The sequence below is a fragment of the Chamaea fasciata genome, unplaced genomic scaffold (genome assembly GCF_029207755.1).
Source record: "Chamaea fasciata isolate MVZ Bird 193981 ecotype frontalis unplaced genomic scaffold, bChaFas1.0.hap1 SCAF_13, whole genome shotgun sequence".
Classification (NCBI taxonomy): domain Eukaryota; kingdom Metazoa; phylum Chordata; class Aves; order Passeriformes; family Sylviidae; genus Chamaea; species Chamaea fasciata.
In genome coordinates this window covers 9,523,157-9,549,456 of record NW_027094098.1, presented here as the reverse complement: position 1 = coordinate 9,549,456, position 26,300 = coordinate 9,523,157, and the positions used below count along the sequence as shown (strand labels likewise).

Genomic DNA, 26,300 nt, shown 5'->3' with positions numbered 1-26,300 from the left:
GTGGGTGTGTGAACCCCATGGCTGGGATAAATATTGGTAATAATGGGTGGTGAAAACAGTCCTTGAGGAATGTTTCCCTCATGCATACAGAAGAGTTGAACCCAGAATGGATAAGCACAGCTCAGCAGGGAAGCAGAGCTCTGGTCTCCATGCAGATCTTACCAAGGGCTCACAGGAGAGGAAACAGGTCCTGCACAGTTGGTTTGGTCTGTCCATGCAGGAGCTTCAGAGGATGCTTAAAAGGATGAACCCTTCATATAGTCTCTGCAGAGATGATTCAGATATGTTTTACTGGTGCTAAAATGAGTAAATAATTCTTTTGTCTGGTAACATTTTCTCCATTCCATGGACTGAAGCTGTAAGAGCAGGGACATCTAACTCAAGTGCCCAAGACGATTTTGAAAACTGAACAACAGACATCCCATTCAGGGTACGTACAAGGTTACTAGATGGTTTAAAAAAACTTTTCTGCTTTGCTTCATCTTTGTTGCAATGCTCTGGGGCTCAGTTCAGTTACCTGAACACGCCTGGGGGTGAGGTGTGTGTCACAGGACCCCACAGCAGCTCTGGGGGTTCGTAGCTCTGACAGGTGGAGCAGCCTCTGCAGGGGCACAGTGGGTGTACATGAGGGCTCTGTGATTGAGTGTTGGGGTTTTATGTGCAGTTGCTGCTGTCCTTGAGCAATGTCTCCACTTCCAGAAGCGAATCCGGAGTGTTTTGTGGTCTGTGTGATCTGGCAGTGCTGGTCCTGCTGTTCTGGACTGCAGCAGTGGTTTCAGATGGGCTCCCTGGAATCCACAGATTTGTCTGAAAGCAAAATCTGTTTTGTCCCTGGCACAAGTACTTGATCCCTGAAGGTAACTACCACTGCTTTTGAGGGGCAATAATGCCCCAGGGCAGAAAACAGCAAGCCAGGCATCAAGGAGATGAATTTTTGACCCAGAACACATCAAGTGTGCTGAGCACCCTGTAAGGCAGAGCTTGTTGCCAGTGGAGTTCAGTGCACTGGAGGGGTGACAATTGCAGGGACAGTGTCCCAGTTCTAGGGGATCAGGCATGTGCTGGGAATCCTGCTTTTGTCCTTGCTGACACTTGCTTGACACATGTCCTGAACAGGCAAATGATTTTTGCTGAGGGGAGCCCAGTGCCACCCCCTCTCCGTGGTGGCATGGCAGCAGCCTCAGCCAGGAGCTCTGCCCAAGCCTGGTGGTCTTGGCACCACTGTGTTCCCAAAGCCCAGGTGCCCAGAGCTGGCCTTGCTGGCTGTCTCCCGTGCTGCTTGAACTCAGTCTGGATGTTTTCATGGCAGTTGCCTTCAGCAACCCGTGTGGATTCCAGCTTCCCCCAGGAGACATGATTTGCCTGAGGCTGTGGGATCAGGGGCCGTGTTGAGCTGGCAGTAAAATCTCAGGCTGTGCCATTTTCCCACTTTTCATTGCAGACTCAGGAATTCGAACTTTCTTTGAGAAAGAAAGCAAGTTTGTTTGAGTTTTGTGGTTAATGGACTGTTCTGTATCCCCGTTTTCTCTGAGTTAATGGGTTTGTCCCAAAAGTTGTTTTTCACCCCCCTGAGCTGTCAGTTGTATCTACCCCAACCCCTTTTTTCTGAATGTTCTAAGTCAGTCTTTCACTGGACCAATCCCTTTCAACACCTGTTCCCGGGATTCCCCTACCACACGATGCTCCACTGGTCCGTGTAACTCGTTTTCTTTCCACCGGTTTCCTATTAGGTCCTAAAGGATGAAACTCTCCCTTGTTCTCCTCCCACACCCTCTCCTTATTGGTCGAAAGTTGCTACCTGCCCTTCGAATTCCCCTCCGTTTATAAGGGGCTGCGCCCCGTATTCGGGGTCTGCCTGTCACTGGCTGTTCAGGAGAAAAAAACCCTTCTGGATCACATACAGAGAACCTCCCTCTCATTCCCTGTCCCCAGCCTGCGCCGATCCAAGACCGCCGTGCCGCGGAGCAAAGCGCTCGGAGCCGCGTCCCGCTCCCGGCGCCGCGCCGCGCTGGCCGAGCTGGATAAAGGGCTCCGGCACAGCGCCGAGCACCCATCAGCTACACATGTGAGCGTGCTCTTTGCTTCTTCGCTGTCCCTGCACCCCTCCCTGTGCCTGGTTTCCAGTCTGAAACGTGCTCAAATCTCTGCTCTTTCCCCTTTCTTGCCTGGTTTTAAAAGCAGAAACCATCAGGAAACCATCACGAGCTCCCCTGGCTACTGGCAGTCATGGGGCCGTCAGCTAGTGGAGATGGGCAGTAGCAGAACTGGGAGGCTGGTGCCAGGTTTGGAGATCGGGGCTGGGAGCCCAGCGGTGCCGTGCAGGCTGCACAGTTACAAGGTCAAGTGAGTGTTATGTCCTCTTCTGTTTGGAAATCTTAATGCATACCCGAAATAAAAACCTATGTGAAGGTAGTTTACAATGTTTTGTAATGAAAAGAAATTTCCTAATTTTGTTGTTAAAGGGGAAAAAGTCTGCTCTTTTCCTGGCCTGCTCACTTTATCAAAATGTTGCCACTAAATAGATTTTGTGGCTGTAACTCCCAGGATATCGGTGCTGTTGCTTTGCTGGTGTCAATGACTCACTTGGACGTGCACAATTAAAAATGTATGTGGATGCAGAGGCTCCAAAGCTATTAATTGGCAGAATAGATACAAATTGTGAACTGAGAGCCCAAAGTGTGTTTATACCCAGCTTCCAGAGCTGGTGCAGAGCATGGCACTTGTTTGTTCCTTTTAAAGATACCAAAATGTAAGGCAGGAAAAGCTCTTGTTTGCTTCAGGGCATTGTCAGGCTGGATGAGAACAGTGGAGTTTAAAATAAACTCCTGCTGGTAATGACTCTTGAATACCAGGGTATCTTCTGTCAAAAGAAGTAAAAAGCATCATCATCTTCACCTCTCTGAAGTGTTTCCCACCCTGAGGAACACTGATGCATCTCACACCCTAACTGCGTGCGCAGGCATCGGTACAGAGGAAGGGTTTGCCAAACGGGTGTTTTACTGGCCCTGCAGGGTGTAAAACAGGTCTCTGGTGTAACACCAGCACGTCTTCTGGCCATCCTGTAGTCTAAGGTAAGCCTGTACCTGTGTCTTGTGCCTGCTGACCCACAGCAAAACTCTTATCATGGTTTTGAGGTGCTGCATTCACCCTGGTGCTGTTTGTGGGTACCCCAGTTTCAAATGGTAAAAGCCAATGCATGAAGGGAATCAAAGTTCTTTCCACTGAGGGTATCTGGACCAATGTTTGATATGGGAAGTTTACAGAATGTGTAGTCTTGAGTTTTCTTGACAGCGGTGGTTTTCTGGCTGGGTCAGCTTTCAGACTTTCTCCCACTTCCCTTATAAATGTTAGTTGTGTTTTAAATGCTTTTGGCTACACCAAAACCAAAGACATGGCAATTTCTGCCCTTGGTGTGTATAAACAGGAGGAATCAACTTTCAGGTACTACCAGACCATGGCATCTGTATAGGAGGCACGTACACTGGATTTATGTGCATCTATTGTCTCAGAGCAGGATCCAAGTGTGGCATCGCTCCACATAGAAAGGAAATCACAGCTTATAATATTCAACTGGTTACTATAACCCCCACCCACCCCAGGTTTAATATTAGAACTATTTTTCACGTTGAAAACTAAATAGTACAAAATATAGGCTTGCTGTAATTGTTGTTAGATTATGTGTCACCCTGATAAGATGTAACAAATATTTTCCTATACAGCAGGACCCGTTTCCCTGCGAGTAATGGATGGAGAAACTTCTCATAGTGTGTAGGCAATCGGTCGTAAAAACTTCGCTGAGAAGATTAATTCATCAAGTGCAACCTTTGTGGAAAACAGAAAGAAAAGAATTAAAATAATAGTTTGTTCTTTCATGTTTAATATTAATAACCAAACTTATTTGGTGGGAATATTCCTTGCTGTCTGTGCCTTCCCCCTTCAAGGGGCAGCTTTGTGTCAGAAGTATTTCTATTTTTTCTGAAGATCTTTCAGCAGAGCCTATTGTATATGGTGCAGTGATTCTTTCAACAGAACTATTTTTAACAGTAATATGAAAGACCTTTTTTCATGGGCAAAGCTTTGACACTACTAAGTCGGCTGGACGTCGCTTAATAGGCTAGATAAACATTGGCTCACCATTTAGAGTGGAAGGATTTTCCCTTTGTACCACAGCTGTACACCTTCCCATGGCACTAAATGGCCATCAGAGAGGTGGCACCCTGGGGCAGGGTCCTACAGGGCAAGGGCTTGTTTGCTGTACAGACATGAAGGTGCAGAAGGGAAAAGTGGGGCCCTTCTAGGAGCAAAACCTGCAGGGAGCAGCAGCCCCTCCTGAGCACACTCTGCACCAAGTTCTGCCCCTTAGAAGGGTCCTTGCTCCTTTGTGGGGATTCTTTGCGACTGGCCACCGCTCTGCCACAGACTTGGCAGATGTAAGGGTGGTCTTACATGATGATATAATGATTTTATTTTTTTTAAATTGCTCGAAGTTTGGGAAAACCCATTTAGTTTGATTGCTGCTGCTTTCCCGCCGTGTGTATTTTGAGATCTTGTTTTCTTCCCAAAGTACACTTGTACCTGCAGTCAGTCTCAAGTGACAGGTATCTTCAGTCATGAAGTCTGCTGTGAAACCAGGGTTGGATGGAGATGCTTATTTGCAGCGTGTGGCACAGTTCACATCTTCCGAGGTCTTTGCTTTGTATCTGAGGTCCAGCAGGCTACCCAGCTTGAGTTTTACAGAGAATCACTTTGTTTTATGGTTGTGAGAACAGTATTTCTCCCCAGTTTTATAGAGCTTGAATTTTTACGAAGAACATTTTGTAAGCAAAGAAACAACTGGCTTGCTAAAGTAGAAACAAGAGTTTCTGCCCCTTCCTGCTGATGGTATGTAGGAACAGAGGTCTTAAGATTTCAGTATTCCAGGAGGTACCACCCTTCACTGCCCCAGTAGGTCTTCTGCTGCCAAGGGAACAGAGACAAATTTATCACTAAAAAGCCAATGCCATCAAACGTTGATTGGGCCTTTGAACTGCTCTGGCATTCAGCATTATTTAGGGCTTATTCAAACTTTCTAAATTGATCAGTTAGATATTTCAGAAAACTCAAAGAAAAATGGTACTTATATTCTTAAATAACTACATTCATCATTGCCAAGAAGGACTTTCAAACTGCAAAAGGAAAAAAAAAGGTTCAATTTTGATCATGCAGCAGCCTAATTCACTGTGTCTCTTTCTATGCTGCCATAACACTAAAACAGAACATGCCATCCAGCCATAGGAAAAAGAGATTTTAGAAGCACTGTGAAAATTATTCTGATGGTGTAACTGCAATCTTTATTCATTTGGAGTTCGTATAAGAGCAGATTTTTAGGTTTGAAAGCAGGAATGCTCCTTGGCCAAAAATATTCACAGATAAACCAAAAATCATTCATTAAATCTGTCTGCCACTATTGTTTATTTGCAGATGTAGAGAAACGAGTAGATAGGTTATTTAAAGTACAAAAGCTAATTAGGACTAGCTGACAAGAGAACTGAATTTTACTTTGAAGAATAGGGCAGGTTTTTACATGACTGAGATGGTAGAATATAATCAAAACATTATTTAATCCAAACCACCCAGCGTCCTTCCAGCTCGATTTTTTTCTCCCCAGCAGTCTCTGCTGTCCAGTCCACAGTTACTGGAGCTGAAAAATCATTAGCAATTTCCACTAACAACACTTCAGTAGAAGGAAGAGACAAGCCCCTAGAGCTTAAAGGGGTGAGGACAGAGATTTTTAGCAGTTGCACTCCTTCCCCAAGGAGACGATGACTGAGCTCCTGCATGTTTTAGAAGGCAGAATTCCCTGATTTAACAAGGGAGCTTTGTTACATTTGATATGTATCAATTAACCTATGTAAATTATTTTATACAAATGTGCATGCTATGGCTTTGTGATAGTTTTAGCTTCTTTAACTACCACAGTCTCAGAAGAAAACCTCTTAGGAAAGCAAAATGAGTAATAGAGGTAGGTTTCCCCTTTAAGAATAGAACAAAACAAAACAACAAAGACCCCTCAAAAAGGCAATTGCCTGGGTCTGCCTAATTTGCCGTTATTGAGATTCTCCCCACACGAAGAACCACTGAGTTCCTGTGAGGGATTCATGGAAGGCCAAGTATGTCTGGTATTTATGAGGCAGTGTCTCATTCAGGAACACAGATTAAAATATTTGATGAGTTGAAAGTATTACTTGAAAACTCATCCTCTTTACTTTTGCAGATGCTAAAAGGGAGGTTTAAAACTGGCCTCCTTGATAAGTTACTTATTCCCACCCTACGCCAAGAAATGCTTATTTGTGTACATAGTTTTAAATCCCTAAAGGTTCTAATAAAGAATGTGAAGTTAGTCACTTGATAAGGCCTCTACATTTTTTCTCCAATACATCCATTTCTCCAATACATCCATTTCTGGTTACAGAGATTTGTATTTCAGTGTTACAAGAATCGAAATTGTTAATCATTTAACCTCGAAGTGCTGTGAAGTAAGCAGGTATCCATGCTTCACAAAACAAGGAAGCACACTGTGAACATGAGACTAAGGTGAAGTTCATCCAAAGTCTGTGCAGAGTGGGATTTCAGTCTAAGTTTGAAAAATTTTCCTGATTCTGAGTGATCAAGAAAGTAAAGAAAGTGCAAAAAATAGCTAATAATGATGGAAAACAATTTTTTCTGCTTTAGGAAAACTCAAAGAAAATTTAATTTACTCTGGGGGGAAGGCTTTAAATTGGGCTATTATGTATTTCTGCATTCTCCAAGGAAGTCTTCAGAAAATAAACCCCAAACTCTACAAATAAAACACTTTTAGGTCCCAATCTATCTTTGCTGCAATCTATTTTTGTGATGCAAATCCATTTCACTCATACTTGGCTTTGTTAATTCCAATTTATTTTGACTGTTTCTTAGGTTGGAGTGAACACACACACACTTCTAATATTCTTGACATGTTTTATTATAAAGCACTTCAGACAAACTTCAATTCAAAACCAAAAAGTTCTCATCTGTAAAAGGAAACTATTTTAAAACAGGATTCATAAAGAAAATAGACTATTCTTAAGCATCAACTTCAGTTGGAGCTCTTCTGTAATGAAATCTAAAGACAAAAGTGATGGGTCAAGAGCTACCACTTTCACATATACTGATAAAAGGGAGACTAAGATGTTACACACACACACCACAGAGCATCTTATTGTTGATAATGAAATAGGAACACTCGACAGTTAATTCTGGCCTGACAAAGCAGTCCAACATTTAAATATTCTTCAGTCCCAAAAGAGACAAACCATTAACATTTCTCATTCAATAATTAAGCCAGCCCTGGCTAAGGGTTAAAGCTACTTCAAAGCATCTAACATGATAAGCTTTTCATTTCATGTACTTTTCCTGTTGATCAGCCAAGATTTTTGCTGAAGATTTAGCATCATAGAAAAGTTCATTTATTTCTTCAATATGCTCTTTCTCAATGCTGTCTTTCCCATTAATCTTGGCAAGCAGGTTAGCTGGGGTCAGCAACTGCACAGCATACCTGTGATCAAAGAGAGGCAGATGAGTAATTACAATTCAGTGCATCCCAGGGAACTGATGATACACGGAGGTGGGACATTTGCTAGGAAACACAGCTCTACCAGCAGTATGAAAAAGTCAGCAAGCACTCCAGCACATACATTCTTTAAAGAAGAAAAGAGGAGCACTATCATTCTATTTTTAATGACTGTTAACAGACCATGTCATTGTAAAGGAGAGGTTTGTCTCGCTTCCAACAGTGAGTTAGCCTACAGCGAGTGGCTTTAGACCCAGTCATGCTGAATAGAGAACTGTGCCGAACTTACCTTAGGGTTGTCTTGGTACCAATTTCCCCTAAGTGGTTTAGAGCTTCTTCACTGATATTAATCCCTTCTGTCTGAGCACGAAGTTTTGTGATCTGTTGGGAAGAGTAAGCAGTGAGGTATGTGCCCAAACAATTAACATGCTTAATTACGTATTTGTAAATTGTCAGCTTAGAAATGAGACATGCTACAAAACAAGATGGTGTGGAGAGCTACCCTGGTGTAACTCATCACTAAACCAGAATTTGTAGAATTCTAAGTCTTTGAACAGGCAAATATAATATTTAAAAAAAACTATTATCACAAAAGGAAGGTGAAGTAACACATCTAGACTGCTAATCCTTCAGGGTAACTCTGCATGGTTAGCAAAGCCTACCACTAATAAAGAGCAGAATATGAGAACTTATACAAGAAAATAGAAAATATGTTAGAAGTTAGTGGCAGCTGAGGGCTTCTGGATAGCCACAGCAGTTACTGAATTCTCAGTTTATCACTGATGCTGTAGAACAGAGCCCTCCAAAAAGCCCTACAGAAAGTTACACCCTTTCCTTAGCGGCTCACAACACACTTTTTATTCAACTGACAAGAAGATAGTAAAATAAATCAAAAAGTTACTTTCTATGATTCACCTATTCCTTCAAGAAGAAAAAAAAAATCACTAGAAGAATCTAATCTTTCGAGAACAGTCTCAGGCTTGTACCAGTTTGAAGATCTTTACAAAGTTGGAGAGGAAGATACCACCAATAAGCCTGAGCATATAAAGCTGTAACAAAATTGGAACAAGTCCCTCAGTAGTCTGTATTACCAGCTGAGTGATAAGGGGCAGACTGGATAATGATGTTGTGTTGTAGTGCAGAGATAACTCCGGAACTGCAAGCCTCATATAATACAGGTATTTTTCACTTTGGCAGCTTTGTAAACAAGATATCAAGAAGCACTCGTTTAAATTAAAGCCATAAAAATGCGCTCAGGGAGCCAGGGTAGGGAGCAGAGTAAGCGAGAGGCTTGAAATGGCAGAAAGTTGGTGCTAAGACATGTGCACCGAATATTAGCAATGCTGCTGACAATTGCAACTTCAGGCTGAAGATGTTTTACCTGCAGACCACCTAGACATCCCCTTCCCTTCATTCAAACACTGCCACTTTGTTCTTCCTCTGCTACAAACAATGTATCGAATGCCACACCTTTAACAATGTTTTTTAAAATAACTTTTTATCTAGCAACTGAGTAGAACCTTACTGAAGGGCTAAGGCTCAAGCCATTAATCCACCACTTGCTTACATATGCATTTGTAATTTCCTACTATGGAACAGGAAAACAAATGTTTATCAGGTGAAATACATTAGGAACAAAACATCTCAGTTATAACCTCTAATATCCAACAGGAGGCACATATGCAAAAAAGTTTGATTACAACAACCCCTGACTAGAAGAAGCATAAAAGTGAAATTTTTCCCTATTCTGGTTGCACTAAGGTTACTGTGTGTCTTGTCTCAGAGCAGCACTTCACAATGGGATTTCTGTTTTATCAACATGCTCATAAAACAAGGCTTTGAACTTGTTATGAACAAACTTTAAATTGATATATGACCAGATTCTGTGCCGATAAAAGAATCAATTGTGAAGGTGAAGAGTCTCACACGAAAACAATCACCAGCAGAAACTTCTTCCTAACATGAAAGACAAATGAGACCAAAAATAGAGAACTAACTTATGTATGCCTTGTTTTTTCCCCATCACAACTGTACTTAGTTAGAAGCCAAAGTGTAGTTGCTCCTCCTCTTTTCCCATGAGAAGTTGCTATTCAAAAGCCTTAAAACTTAAGGGAAGATGAAATTATCTGACTATGGGAACATGATTTAGGGGGCTGAATGTCTGGACTGTTTTTAGCTGTAGGAAGTGCTACTGTGAACACTTCCTTTCCTTCAGCCCTGGGGATGGTGGAAGTCACAGCACTTACCCAGCTCTTCTGAACATCAGCATTCAGAAAGTGTCTTACCTGCATGGTAATACAGCACTAACTACACAGAATTCACTTTACAGGAAAACCCAGTCAGTCTTTAACACCCCCAGGTTGAGTAAAAGTCACACATGAAAATTTGTTTTGTATAGAGGCTAAACCTCATTGTATTATTAAATCATTGGACTGCTTCTACTTCAATCTACAAAGTGTTGAAAAAGTTCAATGCTTCAAAGTGTCAAAAAAAAAAAAGTCATCCTGAGAACAGCTCAGGACAGCATCACTGAAAAGCTCCTCAGACCAAGTGAAATGAAGCTTTGCCTCTATGTTTACATTCGATAAATGTCTCCACATCACCTTGGCACTTATCCAGCAGCAGGAGACCATTATCTGGTGACAATGGTCTCCTTCATTGACACTATCTCTTAAATAATACAAAGAATTGACATGGTAAACCCTAATGTCTTCTGCATTGTGTCACTTCCCAGCATTGAGACGCTAATGAGGAGCGATCTTTGACACAATGCATCATAATGGCACCAAGCATTATAATCAATACACAATACATTGTGATGGCCCCACAGGAAAACTTCCAGGCATTTGGAAGGATCTCTCTACAACACTTCCCGTGCTTACATTTCCAAACTTGACTAGGAGCATGAAAATTCTCCCGGTTTCAGGAGTCAGCCCCAGTAGGCTACAGTACAGGGCATAAAGGCAAAAATGCAGCACATGAGGTTGTATTCTCCAATCCCTCTCATGTCTCATGTGAGGGAAAAGCCTGAGGTCTGGGACTAAAGATCCCATGATGTGACACTTCATCTTACACCAACTGAAAAAGCACTACCTGCTGAAGTCTGCAAACTATGGGAAGCACATCTGTGCAAGATACTGCTTCAGCTAATACTTTATGCCTTCCTGCAAGTGAGATGCCACTTTCAGCTACCCATGTGCTTAGGAACTCCTCAGTGGCTGGGAGTCAGCGAAGTTGTATGCACAGTTTTAACTAGCTCACTGTATTGACTCCTAGAGAAGCAGGCTTCTAAAACAAGCAGGAAGCTTTCTGGCACAAGCCCTGGTAACCACAGAGACAAACAGCTCTACAGTAACAGAACAGGCAGAAGCTGTGCACAACTTTGGGGACTTGTTACAAGTTCCTTAAAATCCTGTGCATACCTGCTTCATTTCTTGGGGTGTATAGAGCATGGTTCGGATAATCATGACTCGATCAAGCAGGTCCAATGGTATTCCATGAGGAGACACGATATCCTCTGTGCCTCTAGAGGAGAAACCAAACAGAAAGAAATCAGACACTACTATGAGTTCAGTACATTGATTTGGTTAAAATCAGTAGGAAGTGACAACACTAGTTACAACTGTTGTGTGTCCACAGAGGCATATATCCCCTGGGTCAGAGACAGGAAACATTCTGCTCTAAGGTTCATTCTAGACAGCCCCAGGGAAACAAACACTATTGCTGGAGCTTTTAAACTTGCCTCTCAAAAACAGTGAGAGGTGCTCTCCTGCATTGTATCTCCCAATACAGCCTTGTCTAATGTCCCAAGGTATCCTCCAGCAAGGGAACAAATCATTCTTACTAAGTTGTTTAGTAGTGTCAGCAGAAATTATATATACTATCATCCATTTGGAGAAGATCCCCTGTTGCTGAGCAAGCCATTCTCTTCCCAGTCCCTCCAGTGAATACTTCAGTGGTTTATATCCCATGCTTGCAATCCAGCAAATGGAGAAGTTTAGGTCTCTGTATGAAGGACAGGGCAGGACCTAGATCCCCAACCATTTCATTTGTTTGACATACAACACCTAACAGCAAAGCCTGCAGACACATGTACTCCAGGTTTCCCAAGACCACTATAATTTGCTGTGAAGTCAAAAGATACCCAGATTTAATTTATGAGAATTACAGACTTCAGTAAAAACAGTGAAGTGCTGCAAAGAACTACACTTTTAAATTCAGTGCTAGTATTTAGGTACTGCAGCTCTGGCCATGGTTCTCCAATACTAGATGCCACTACTGTAAGGAAAAATTCCTTTCTTAAATCACAGCTTTTTCATAACAAGATCTGCAGTGAACCCATCTCTCCTTCCTTTACTTCTACAAGAGCGCCTCTTTATATCTTTGCAAAGAAAAGTGCAGTAATGTCCATCTTAAACATTTTTGAAGGGCTTATTGTTCTCACTTCTAAGCAATGCAAATAGAGAAAGATTAATACCAAATGAGCCAGTATGAGGGAAAGTAGAAGTTAGTTATACAGTTGAATTAAATCAATTCAAAGAGCAGCAATCATTGCTAATGACAGCTTGTTTAGACATAATTAGACCTAGACCACAAACTAGTAGAACTTACAGAAAACTCTGAACAGGAGAGCACATTTACTGAACGTGTAAAGAATGCATTTTGTGGGTCCAAAATACCAAAGTGAAGGCACAAAGCGAAGTGGAGATGAAAAACAAGTTGGTTGGCAAGACTGAAGAATCACAAAAAGCCAGACCAACAGCAGGAAAAGGGAGAGGGCTGAACTGTGACACTTTACCAGTAAGAACAAGAAGCTGAAATCTGATGGAATTGGGATAGCAAACAGCAAAATAAACCAGAAGCAGGAAACAATAATACTAGAGGTTTGTTGCTCTGGTGCTTTTGATGTCCCTAATGTGCAGGCAACAGATGTACTGAGGCATACAATGAGAATGGTAACTGTCATATACCACCCAGGAAGTGAAACAATTCAGAAACGGTTAGAGCAGGAGAGAGATGTGTTAGGGGAAAGGAGGAACTCTTGTCCTATTGTAAAGCTCATGAGCAGTCCCTGAATACCAGTGCAGCTTGCAACTCATGCAGAGGACTATCACAGGTATCAGTGAAAAAAAAGCCTTTGAAGATTGTAACTCTACTGACACAGGTAATTCCAAGGTTTAGGGACCAATGCAAACAGGAAAATTCAAATTTAGACACCATACCTGATAATGCAGTTTCCTCGGTTGGAAGCAAAGATGACAATGGGGGAAATAGAAGATTCCAGTGCTCGGTGCAGGTACGTGAAACACTCAATATCCAGCATGTGAACCTCATCCACAAAGAGCACACCTGGCACTAGCTCTGCAATGCCTTGATCAATGTATTTGTTCACCACCTTATTTATCTCTCCTCGAAGTTTATCTGAGAACAAAAAGAAACTGCTGGTTGTTCTGCTAGTGAACTATAAGTCAGAGAGTAAAGTTTGAAGCAAGGAAAATTCTCCTTGAACTTTTCCATGGTTAGATATCTTACTGTCACAAGGAAAATATCCGACACACTAAAATTTTGTGACATTTCATACAGTGTTGGGGAGATACCTGTGTAACGAAGTATTTCTAACTGAAATACTCACACATGTGAAAAACTGATTGTTGTAGGTTTGTAGGGTTTGGAAGGGGGTGGAGAAGTCAAGCCAAACCTCACTTTAAACATGAAACTTACTGAAGTTTCCAAGCATGGCTGAAAAGAACATCACTGAAAGAATGAAATCTTGCTACTCTATTTCAGCAAAGAAGTTGTGTTTAACCAAAAAAAAAGGGGGGAAAAAAAGGCTATATAAGTTTCTGTGAACCTACTGCTCTCAAAGACATGCCAGATGTTACATCAACATATCTGATATTAGAATAAGCAAAGCAATCCCTGAGACAGACAAAGTACCTCAAAAGATGACCATTCAGTTAGGTATTGAAACAGATTTGGATTTAAATTTAGATAGCAACTTAGTGAAGTATCATTTCTTACAAAACAAAAAGGAGAGTAGATCTGTCTTTAGACACTGCTTTCTCCAAAGACCTGTAGGCAGGAAGAGCAGCAGTGCATGTGAAACATCAGGTCCTTAGACAGCTGTTACAGAGGTGCCGTTTTTCTTCTCCACCACAATTCAGTATGATTGCTACAACAGTTTTTAGAATTTGTGTATTACTGCTGTTCAGTTGGGCTCCTTGTTGAAAGCCTGAACCTCACATTGTGGCAGGAATGTTGTGGGATGGGCACTGGCATTCTGACCTCTCCCCAGGAAGATGGGTGCAGAGCACTGAATACATTTTACCACTACATGCATGAACCAGTAACTTGTTAAGGTCTCCAGCCATTGCAATTCTAGCAACTGTATCACTGCTTTTTGAAATCTGAGTACTTATGAATATGTATTATGTAGGTGTTCATTTAAATATAGTAACTCTATTTTAAATCCTTTTCTAATTAGAAAACACATGGATTATATCATCTCCAAATACCAGACAGGTTTCGCACCGGTAATTTCAGTTTTCTTAGGTTTCATCAACTGTCCCATCATAGAAAGGATGTCTTGTCCTCCCTAGGAAAAGAAAGTGACAGATCAGCTTTGAGGTCATGTAGTAAGCACACACCTTAGGAATTTTATAGATCAGGAATTGGTTAAAGAACTTGTTTCTTACAGTTAACCTGATACTTTATATCAGCAGTCTTTGATAATCTGTCAAAGTTTAGGTCACCTCACCACAGGAGTATTCTGAACATAATCACCAAGCTATCCCTTCATCCTTGCTCATTTGGAGAGCATAAAAAATCAAAATGAGAGATCCTCCCTTGAAAAAACTGTAACAGAGGAACTCTTAAGGAATGAAATTGTCATGGAACACAGAGACTTGGACTGCCTGCATGCACAGTAGGTGTTCAGCCTGTCAATAAAGGAAGAATTATTCTAAATTTTATGACTTTTAAGTACCATGATTTTTATCAAATAAATGATTTTTTGTAAATAAGGAGCTTTATTTTGAAATTGAGTAAGTTAAAGAGTGGTATTGTTTTACTGTAGGGATTCCAGCCTGTAAACCTGTTAATGACTTCCATTTTTTTGACACAGAAAGAATTCCCTCAAGAGTGGATTTATGTTAAGACACAGCAAGGAGTAATTCTTCTATTTTCTGGGTTTTTTTGCTGTAATACATGCAGAGCTCTACTGAAATTCACAAACAAGTTTAACAAGTGGCTAGGAAACACTTTTGAAATAAGCAAGAACATCAACAGAATCCACAGCAGTCAAAAATACTTAAGACACCTTTTATCACAGTCCTTGCAGTTTCCATTTCATGGTTATGAAACCATAAACATAGATCAGAATATATTAAACTGCACTCAGAACTTCTAGTAAATGAAATGACGCAGGTCTGGCTGCTGCTACCTCACACCTGTAAGCAGCTCTTCTTCTGGAGAGAAAGCAATAATCTCTTTTTCTGGTCAGAGGCAACAGCCTACAATGCTCTTTATCTGCAAGTGATGGGGCACAGTGGTGGAGAGAAGGAGAGCAGGGTCTAGATTATGCATTAACTGTGAAAGCAGTGGATCCCTCTGTGGAAGCTGTTTTACAACTCCCAGACCACTCTCTGTAGTGCTAGGAGTGTTATGCTGACCAGTACTCCAAGACCAGGTGCATGAATCATAAGGAAGCAACTGCCTCTTTAACCTCCATGGCAGGGCCCTGAGGCATAACCAGCTGCAGCATGACCTTCCTGAGGAGAGAGCTAGACTGTCCTTCAAGGTGTAACACCTTCTATTTTTCCTACAGTGTAATCTTTGAGGGTGAGTGAGTTAGCTCAACTTCCTACATCTCAATTATTCCGGTAACATCACATAATTTTTCTGTAAAGATTTCATCTGTGAAGTCAGATACCTGAGGTCGAGCATTGGCCACATCCAAATCATGCAGGGTGACATCTTGAATAATTTCCTTTTTCTTGTGCACATCACCTTTTGGCAAGGGAACATACTCTTCAGCTTCAAGGTCAAATTCTGTAGCATAGATATCACACCTGCCCTGCCTCTGAGGAACAGCAAAGACAAAGCCACGTACATCATTTATTTCAGTGCCAAAACCTTGAATGACATGAATTTGGTAACAGGGTTAGTTCACAATTCCAGTTCTGACAAGCTTCAGGTGACAATTCAGACATGCCACTCCCTGCTTAGCAACAGGTATACCCTATCTACTGATCAAAGCTCAAAAACTCTGTTGAAAAACACCTGATATTTTTCAGTGGCAAGAATATTCCATTCCTCTCCCCTTCTTTTACCATACACAATTCTTGCTAAAGGACAAATCCAGCAGATTAACCAGAGATTGGGAGAACCTACTCTGTAGGTGGGTGATTTATTATATGATAGAAAATATTATGCTCATCCATTAAACAGCAAGTATCACTACACACTACTTTCTAAATCAGATATGAAAAGAATGCTAACTAATGCAGTATTCCCTTCTACATGTATATATCTTGTGGAGAAAATACCAGAGCGATAAAAGGAAGATTAAATACGCTGCACATGTCAGCCTGAAAATGACTAAAGTTGTTTGGTTCTTCCCCTCTTCCCTTAAGAGATGCCTTGATCTTACAGAAAAGAAAACTCATCCAGACAGCATCAGTGATAGCTTCCTTGCCAGATGACCTTAATTGTGAACCAGACCACCACTTTCTTTGGGTGCAAAAGACTTTTCTCTCCAGATAAGGAAAGCACTGGGCTCTTTTTAAAATTTCCATGTAACCATATCATGTCAGTTAAGGTTAATAAATCAGAGAGCCTACTGAAAAAGTCAGAGAAAGGTCTGCAAAAAACATACACTTGCATAAAAGTACAGAACTTTTCTTTTACCTTGACAGCTCCACTGTTTGCTTCAATATAAATAACGTCACCAGTTTCCACTCGCTCCTTCTGCAAGCTTTCAAAAATGCTCGGGTCCAGCTGGAGACAAGCAAACAGCACAGTTGATCTAAACAGCTCCATATTGTTATGGTAATCAAGGTAAAGAAATTCAGTTTGAAGCTGACTCCCATCAGATGAAATTAAACTGCAACTCGCCCTGACAATACCCCTAGGATTTTATAAAGCTGTAATATTTGGAGTAGGGATAGCGAATAAATCTGGATGATGCACAGAACTTACTGTTTTACAAAAAAATCTGCTATCCAAAAGGAAGTGACAGTGCCAGAAACATAATGGTACCACTACAAAACGTACCTCTGAGTGATGTGACGATGTATTTACACCTAAGAAAGGGTAGTTCTCTAGCTTGCTAGGGAAACTTTTATAAAAAAATCTGGCTATAGCATTGAATTATGTTCCTTGATTTCTTGAGTCCTTATCCTCTGTGGAGCTCTGTGTGGGAGAGTGGCTGTGGAATATATTAGATGCCTTTGTTTCTCTTGATACATGTTTATTCACTTTTGCTCTTCATTTCCTTGTTTTCAGAGTGAACAAATGAAAGATGATACTTAACAACAGAGACAGCTTTCAGTTCTCTCAAAGTCTGACAGGGAAATTGAATGGAGACAAGAAAACAAAAGGAAAGTGGGCCTGAGCTGGCAACACACCAGCTCAATTTCCAGTTCTCTATCAAATATTCACTAGTGCATGACACTCCATGTAGAAAAGATGACAGAAAGAACAATTTATATTTAAACAGGCAATATTTCCCAAGCCATCCTCAAAAATTTGGTTCCTGACAATCAAGAAAACAACCAAACAAGGCCTTTCTTGTTTATTACCATGAACACTAATTTATACCCAGGGTCAGAGTGTATCACAGACTGAGACAGAAAAAAGTTCAAAAGCCAAGTCAGCCCATTTTTTGTGGTACCTGTGATCTACAAAACTGCAGCAGGATCTCTTCCTACTAAAACTCACTTTTAACTCATTAAAGACATACAGGTGTGTGCTGCCAAACAGAGAAATAACAGCAGCTGCTAACCAAGTGATGATGGGTTTATCTCCTATTTCAATTAGTAGGACACAAGATCAATATCTAAATATTCTGCATAAAGCAGATTAACAGGATAAAGTTGTCTAGTCAAAGAAAGCAGCCTTCTGGCAGCACCACTTGACAGAGATGGCGATCGAGAGCTTGAAATGGAAGTAAGAAGTGCTGAAAACAGAAGCTGCAAACCCAAAGTATTTTAAGAAATCTCTGAGACTACCACACATACCTTCAACTGTTTGGTTCCCTTTGCAGTTTTGAGTCCTATAATTACGTGGCTGATGGTTTTGCCATATCCCCCCATAGGATTCTCAGTTTCACAGGGAGTTAGTTCTGTGACTTCTCCTTCATAAACTTCCTTGGTCTCTTTAATCCTCAACCCTGAAAGAAATTGTTTAAAATTGTTTCAGTATACACGTAGGAGTCTGCTGCTTTACTGCAGAAATGTAACACATTGTTAGGGTGCGTTACATTTCATGGTAGTGTTTTAAAGGCAGAAAGATGAATTATTGTTCTCTTCTTCAATATTAAGTGAGAATATTCATCCTGTGCATCAGAATGAAAGCTCAGCCCAAGTTCTGACCTGCTAAGAAATTTATTAAAATTTAAAAATTACTTTCTTCTATTCATTATTATTAGTTTTTGAAGTAAATGTTAGGATCCTTTGTCTCTTTTCCCTCCCACAAAGAGGAAATTTGCTTGATTTGTTCCCCTGTGCTAAAGCCAGAAACACAGATCATCTTCTGAAACCGGTGACATTAATATGACAGTGAGTTTTACACAATTTTTGGATCATGAAAAAAGCCCCGTAAAGTTAACAAAAAGATAGGAGGAAAAAAAAGCAACTTAATTAAAAACTCTACACTTCAGCAACTGAGTTTAAAATATAACATAAATTGATTAACAGGTATTGTGCCAGAAACTGATAAAATTACCAAAAGGTTAATGTATAATTTAAAATATTTTTCAAATTAATAGCGAAAGGTGAGCTAGATGAAGTTTAGCAGAAATTGTGACAATGGAAATTTAAAACTATTTCAAAATAGCTGAAAATTACATCTTCAATTTGTTGTTTTTCAGACAGCCAAGCAATCATCAGAATATCTGGCTATCTTCTGTTCTACCCACAACTACTGTAATTAACTAGTTTATTTTAAATCGATAAATAATTTAGAGCTGAAGATATTTACGAGCAGACTGTTTCAAAGCAAACCTACTATCATCACCACCACCACTACAATTATGTACATTCTAACTACACAGAAGTTCAAAGAATCCACATCTGAAGCAACTCCATGAAGTATGTTATGAGACACACATGCCACACCAAAAATAATGAATGGCCTGTAACAAGATATAAGGAAGTCATCCTGCCCAGTCTGAGGGTATTGTGACTTTATAAACCTTTCCTTGTTCTGTAACTTTTCATTTTGCTTTGAAAGAGATCAGATACTTCACCAGTAATTTTGAGCTGCTGATAGGGGCTCTAAAGAACTATATGAGTCTGTCTCCCTCTACTGGGCCCAAATTCAGACCAGGACCTGAAATGCAAGAAACAGCCTAACTGTGGATAACATTACAAACTCTTGGTAAGAAAAGTTTGCTTTCTCTTACTGAAGATGATGTAAGTTGTGTACAAAGTTAATTTCAGTAATTTTTGAAATGTTTTTCAGGTATGCCAAAACACCAGACAGAAATTAATGAACTTCTGAGTTATAAAGCCAGCATCACACTGGCTCATATAAAATGAGTGTGAAGCAATATGGGAATCTGCACATTGAAACTGCTATTGTCACAAACTGGACCAGGTTTGCTTGTTCTCTTTGCTTTGCTTTTAAACTTGAAGCACAAATTCTACTCTGCTATTAAATGTGGCAGCCTGTTTGTGTTTGGGGTATGAGTTGTATGCTGCTGAAGCATGCAATGAATCTTCCAGTTCTGTTTCATCTGGAAAGAATCCAGTTCATGTGCTCATTCTGTTCCACAACAGAAGTCAAAGCCAAGTCAGCAAGGGCAAACCCAGGGATTTGCTTCAGAAGCCTTCTTCTAATCCAGACTAATGTGCTGTTAGAGATGTGTCTGTAGAAAATATTTACAGATGAACATGATCTGAACAAAAGTAATTGATGCTTTGAACTTGCTGCTGATCATCCTTTGATTTCAAATTCATATGTACGTGTAAACTACAAATTTCATTCTCAGAAGGTTCTTAGAGAGATCTACCTCCAAATCAGACACAAATCCAAGGCAGCAAGTGTGGGCTACTTTGGCTCAAGAGCACTCCATGGAGCTAAATAGTGCTTGCTTGACTCATTGGTAGGTACTATTTGGCAACACAAGGAACAGTTACACCACTGAAGTGGCTAATGCAGCAGTTATTTTTACTGCAACTGAGCTCTTAACATTAGCTGCTATTATCACCCTCAACAGCAGCTAATGAGCTCTATACTGGATTTATCTCTCCCAGGTTAAATTTTTTTTAATCCATACAACAATTCCATGTCCTCATTCCCCACTCTGTCCTTTCATGTTTCTTACATATTATAACCTCTCTACTGCATCCGAAACACTACTTGGCCATGAGACTATGTCAAGTCTGTTATTAAAAGACTCACAACAATAAAAGTTCTGTAAACTCAGAGTAACTCCCACTTTCTTATAAAGTAATGGGTCCAAACCAGTCAGGTTCTCTAGTTTCCAAGAAAAAAAACCCCAACCATTAAGTAAAAAATTTGATGTTAACATCTCTGCAAATTTTGAAAAATTCATGTGGCTAAACCCCTTGAAAGCAAAATGCATGATAAAAGCAATGATGATGTTCACAGAACCTGCTACCAAGGAGACATAAAAACAAAATTCAGTAAAACATAAATGAATACTTTAAGTACTGATGAACATGTGAGCTAATGCTTCCCTTGCACCCAGACCCAACTACACTGCACAGGATATATTTTTTTTTTAATGCACCCTTGTAAAATATTTTTTTACCAAGCAGGGAACCTAAAACCTACAGGAGATTAAAACTCAACAGGAAAGTGTTTCACTACAATAAATGATGGTTACCAGTCCTTTAAAGTAATTCAGAGAATTTTTTTTACACCCATAAAAATATTCCATAAAGGCTGTGTTATGAAAATGTGACATAGAATTCAACAGAAACAAATAAAAGAAGCTCCATCCTTCATTAACACTAATATCTGTTCAGAAGTGTCTCTCCATTGACATCCAGGGAATGCAGGAAACTAACAATGTAGCTGGCTGTTAAATCTCTGCTACCTCTAGAACTGACAACATGGATGTTGTTCTCTTGGTTCAGGTTTCTACATCTCTGACAGGGAACTTCATCACCTCAAGGAAATTTTGCAGACTACTGAGGCTTCCCTCCCCCAGGCCCTGCCAGTTTCATGGTAACCAGAAGACCAGAGACTACTGAAAGTTGCTTTCTTAAAAAGTCAATGGAATACTTCTGTTTCACTGAAGAACTGAGAGACTTCTTCACCCTGCTGCTGCCAGATGAAGTCCAAGAGAAACCTGGTACTGACACAGGAAAATTACTATTAACACAGTAAAATCAACTGGGCTCACTTTAGCCAATCCTCATACAAACAAGGGCCACTTCTGTTTGCATTTATCAACTGTCAGCAGCAGTTGTGTAAGAGATTTTATATAATCACAGAGGCCGTGCTGGAAATTAGGCCAATTTATGTCAAACTTGTAAATGCACCAAAGAATTGAGAAAGACAATAACTTAAAATGTTTGTTTAGTTGGCGTGGAGCTTTCTCTCTGCTCGCTGGACAGTAAGTCAGCCTAATGCTGCCATTTGGGAGCCCCTGATTAAGACTATTCAGTAGGGTGAAATCACAAAAACAAAAAACAGGAGGAACATTTTTCTGTCTACAAGTATTTCTGCTAATGTAAGAAACTAAAAATTAATTCTTCTTTCAGCTTTATTCAGTCACAGGCAAAATGGAGAGGTGAATGTGGAGGATGAAAGAACTTGGTGAAGTATAAACCAAAATACAATAATTAAATTACAGTTTGTAAACAGAATATCTGGTTCCACTAAGTATGAAAGAGACTCACTAGACTAGGATCAGCACTGAAGAAAATAAGCACACAAAAATCTGAGAATATCATGACCACTGAAAATTTCCTCCTTTACAGATGCCTGGGAAAAAGCAAAGTAAGTATCATGCAAACACTTAATTCTTCTTTTCCTGAAACTTACCAATCGCACGTCGGAAGTTTTCCATTAGAACTTCTGTTTTCTTGATCTCAGTGGAATACACCTCACTTCCAACCATAGGACAAAAGGGAACTTTGCTGCCCAGTTCCTGAGCAATAGCTAAAGCCAAAGCAGTCTTTAAAAAGGAAACAAAACCAAATACAAAACCCAGACATTAATTTTGAAGAGAATTAAGGAAGGATTCTTTTTGCACAAAGTTAACTTTCCTCATGATATCACCTTCTTTATATCAACTATCAATTTAATGGTAAGACTGTTCTGTCTGACGTGTATTTCTCACATATAACAACCTTCCTCCAACACAGGTGACCTTAGCCAAAGACTTTTAAAAAACCTTTAAGACACTATACTGGGTATTTGAATTTGACAGCTAATACAGATGCAAAAAGCCTGAAATAGCATGGGGGGGGGGGGGGAAGTAAACCAAGGAAAAACTAGTCTAGTTTTTAATACAAAAGTAATTTCTAAAACTTCTTCAGGCCCCTTGTTACCTATGTGTTTAGTAACCTACAAGAGGGGATTTCACATTAAAGATGCTGAACACATCACTCACTGGGTACTGCCAGTGTCGATTACATGGCAAAAATAAAAATATGAAGTAGGAAACTACATCAACACATCGACTGAAAAAAAATTCTGGTATATGAAAACATTTTATAACTACTACCCTAAAACAGTTTTGACAACAAACTAAAATAGATTTGGAAAGGCTTTATTTTGTAAAAAAATAAAAAAATCGTACCTTGCCAGTTCCAGGAGGTCCTGCTAAGAGCACTGCTCTGCCAGCCATTTTTTTGCTTTTGATTAGCTCCACTATAACCCCACATGCCTATAAGTTAAATAGTATTTATAATGTTAACAGAAGTATTGCTATAGCATCTTTTGTTCCAACATCACTCAAAGCGCTAAAAAAACCCAGATTTTACAAAAAGTAAAGATTTCAATTTCATGCACACAAAAAGAATGCCAAGATCAGAAAAACGTACTTTCTATAATCAATCTATCACAGACATTAAAAACCAAAGACAACCAAACTCAGACTGTGAGCTCCGACTCCTTTTCCCTCCCGCAGTCCCACGCACAGAGAAAGGTTTGAAAATGAAGCAAGAAATTAATCTTCGCTGTCTGGGCCGCAGATCCTCTACAGACCTTTCACGGCCAGGCTGGATGGGGCTCCGAACAACCTGCTCCAGGGAAAGGTGTCCCTGCCCACGGCAAGGAGGCTGGAACGACAGACGATCCTTAAGGTCCCTTCCAAACCAGACCAACCTATGATTCTATGATGGTTTTATCCGGCCATCGCATTGAAACAGATGCACTGGACGCTCCAACCCCTATTTGCATCAAATCCGTAGACTTTCGGTGGGTCCCGCTGCCTACAACACCCCAATTTCTACGCCAGACACCCGGGAGACCGTCACCGTCGCAGCGCGAAGCAAGAGCAGAGCAAATACAGCCCCGACCGCCCCCACCGCGTCCCACACCGCAGCAGGGACCCGAAGGGGCCCAGGCCCGACCCTCACTCGCTGCCGGGGACTTTTCAGACGCCCCGGCCCGGCCCCGCGCTCACCTCCCGCGCGTTCTCCTGCCCCACGAGCCCGGCCCCCGCCGGCTTGGCGGCGCCGCTGTCGTCCAGCCCCAGCCCCTTGACATGGCTGTGGGCGGCGATGCGCTGGGTCTTGGAGGTGCTCTTCACCTCCTCGATCTTCATGGCGGGGCAGGGCAGGGGAGGGGAGGCTCCGGCCCGGCCGCCCCGCGCTGCTCGCACGCGGCCCGCGCGTTACCGGGGCTCCCAGCGCGCGCCGACGCGCCCCACCCCCCGCCCCGTCATTGGCCCTCACGACGGGACTCTGGGCGCCCATTGGCTGCGGGGCCTGCCCGTCAGCCGCGGGAGCGCAGCGTTTTAGGGTCCTCCCGCCCGTTTCCGCGTGCGGCGTGCGCGGACGGTCCGGGTGGGCGCGGGCGCTGAGGAGGAGTAGGGCCGGGAAGGAGGGAGGTGGCGGAGTCAGGGTCCTTGGAGGTGCTCAGGGAAACACTGGATGTGGCTCTCGGTGTCAGGGTCTGGTTCAGAAGGTGGTGGCCCGTCATGGGCTGGACTCCGTGATCTCGGAGGTCTTTTCCAACTCCAGTGGTTCTGCGATCACCTGAATCGGCCGGGGCGGTTTGAGGAGAGGCGAGCGGAGCCCTCCTGGGGGGCGAACCAGCTCGTTCTTGCTCGCAGGTTTCTTGCCCCTGCAGCACCACGAGCACTTTCTTTCTTCCTACAACCCGATTTGACGCTGGAGGCAGTGTTTGTCCCCGCTGCTGGGGCTGGGGCAGTCCTGGGTGTCCCTGGCTCGGTGTCTTGTCGCTTGCCCACCCACAGCCGCTGACAGTGCGCCAGGAACCCAGAGCCTTATCAAAACCTCGGCTGGCTTTAGCTCAAAAATAAGCTGAGGCTTTCCAAGGGTGTTATCTAAAACTTTGTCGAAAATTCACAGAATCGTTAAGGTTGGAAGGGACCGCTGGAGACCACCTAGTCCAACTCCCCTGCCAAGGAAAGTAAGGGTAGTCTCTTACGTGCTCGGTGTTGCTCGCTAGTTTTTAGTGTTCAGTGAAAATGCAGAATAATTCCATTCTGCATCTTGAAAGCCTTCCTGTAAGCATTTGAGGCTGTGACATGTGCTGCACCTACAGCACGTATTCCTTATGAACTTTGAGCAATTGAAATGGGTAAAAACACTCAGCTTCTCGGCAGGTCGTTTCATGGCCCCACAGAAACATCCGTGTTTCGTGAGCTCTGTGATGCTGAGCTTCTAGGCTGTTACAGCTCCAAACTGTGCTTTACTGCTAATTCTGCTGCACTTTCTGTGAGGGGTTTAAAGACGTAATATGGAGATCACTCACACTGAAATTTTAGATGGGATCCGGGAACCTGCAGTTCCAGTGAGTTCTCTTTGTAGATACTGTGATCTCTCCCACGAAAGAGACAGGGGACTCTTCCCGTGGATATATAGAGTTTTCTGTGATTATAAAACCATTGCTGTATCTGCAATGTTTAAAGCCAGTGGATTACTGTGGTATGGGGCAGGACTGATGATCTGGTGCCAACTTGGCTTTCCTGTGAACTGCCAGGGGAATTGCAAAAGCAGTCTTGTGACAGCGCTAGCTCGGAGAGCAGTTTTAGGGAGGATGGGAGTTCAGTTTGCAAAAGCCTGGTAAACCACATAGATGCTATTCATTCCTTCTTCGTTCAAGAGCTTCCAGTAGTTTTATTGTAAATGCAATTTGGCAAAGAAAAGACCTTGCTTATTGTTGCTTTCTTTTTCTGTTAATTGCTCTGTCAGCTTATATTTACATACTCTAGTTTAAAATTGTAATTACAATATAATTGCACACATGTGTGGTTCAACGCCTTTCTAAGGGTATCCTGCTAAATAACTGTTCAGCTAAGAATTTTTGACTAACAAATATGAGCTATTCTTTAAATAATTAGGAAAGTATGTATGCCATTAGACTGTGTACATCTTCTCAGGGTCATATTAGTCACAGAATACAAACGCCTAATAACTACTGAGCTGCAGACTTCTTCCTTTGTAAAAGAGCAAATATACAACTTTGATTTCTCCAGTGCATTAAACTGCCGCAAGTGCTGTGGGTAAGTCTGGTCAGAGTTCAAGTTTCTGCCAGTTCTGGAAGAATAATTAGCAAGTCTGGCAAGAGCTCTGAATGATAGCAGTGATGTTGCTATCAAGGGGTTCAGGGTAGGTGTGACCCTCCTTTTCAAAAGGGTGAAATACATAATTTGTTAACTTAGACTTAAACCTGTCCATATGGTCTGTGTTATCTTGTTTGATGTTGCAACAAGACCTGGTTTTGAGATTATGGCATTTCAAAGTCTATTTAGTAATATTTGCTTATTTATTTTTGGTTAAATTCAATATACAGGAATGTAGATGGTGGGAATAGAGAGTTGCTGTTAATCTTCACTGTAACTTGGAGGAAGGATAGAAATGTTCTATGTCTATAAAAATCAGATATGCTACATACGGTTCTTTAACTTTGGAAATACTAATTAGGGATTTTTCCTGCTCAAAGTGGATAAGAAACAGTGTTAAGTGTTTGTCTCTATTCTGAGCAATAAGATGTCTCAAACTCAGAATTTAGAGCCTAAAACTTCTGTCTGCTACTGACCATTGCTGTTCAGTAAATAAAATCTGCTGCCATAAAGAAGGTACAATTTTAATATTGACCTGCAGAAAACATGATTAAAATTGTTTGGGTTTGTGTTTGTAGTAGAAGAGGATACCTCAGTAGAAATAAAAAATAGTTTGCTGGACAGATGTAAGGCTGACTTCTCCCTCCTGTTTGCTCACAGGTATTACTTAACTGTGCCAGGTTTGGCATTGCTTATTGTGTTGATTGTTTTACGCATTCCATATGTTCTTTGAGTGTTGTCCTGAAGTTGCAGTTAAAGAGGGGAAAAAGAGGACAT

General features: G+C 41.4%; 2 protein-coding genes and 1 long non-coding RNA gene across 4 annotated transcripts in view; 2 read left to right on the top strand and 1 right to left on the bottom strand.

The window, feature by feature from the left end:
- The first annotated feature begins 1,862 nt into the window (after window positions 1–1,862).
- LOC136296436 (uncharacterized) lies at window positions 1,863–3,072 on the top strand. 2 transcript variants are annotated; one of them, XR_010722921.1, is made up of 3 exons: window positions 1,863–2,065; window positions 2,179–2,338; window positions 3,012–3,072. It is a non-coding gene; the product is annotated as an uncharacterized lncRNA (long non-coding RNA). The 2 variants fall into 2 exon arrangements; XR_010722922.1 differs by having other exon boundaries at window positions 2,179–2,343; window positions 3,012–3,061.
- Window positions 3,073–6,964: 3,892 nt separating this feature from the next.
- On the bottom strand, window positions 6,965–23,631 carry RUVBL1 (RuvB like AAA ATPase 1). The gene is made up of 11 exons (XM_066195502.1): window positions 23,397–23,631; window positions 22,569–22,655; window positions 21,809–21,941; window positions 17,809–17,960; window positions 16,478–16,567; window positions 15,501–15,650; window positions 14,102–14,165; window positions 12,793–12,991; window positions 10,993–11,095; window positions 7,860–7,951; window positions 6,965–7,555 (listed from the first exon to the last, which is right to left on the bottom strand). Exons 1-11 carry the CDS (start codon window positions 23,535–23,537, stop codon window positions 7,396–7,398), a joined length of 1,371 nt encoding a protein of 456 aa, XP_066051599.1. The 5' UTR covers window positions 23,538–23,631; the 3' UTR covers window positions 6,965–7,395.
- Window positions 23,632–25,269: 1,638 nt separating this feature from the next.
- EEFSEC (eukaryotic elongation factor, selenocysteine-tRNA specific) overlaps window positions 25,270–26,300 on the top strand; it is a 129,411-nt gene continuing 128,380 nt past the window's right edge. Inside the window, exon 1 of the mRNA XM_066195234.1 lies at window positions 25,270–25,463. The gene's annotated coding sequence lies outside the window, so the exon portion shown is untranslated. The remainder of the gene's footprint in view (window positions 25,464–26,300) is intronic.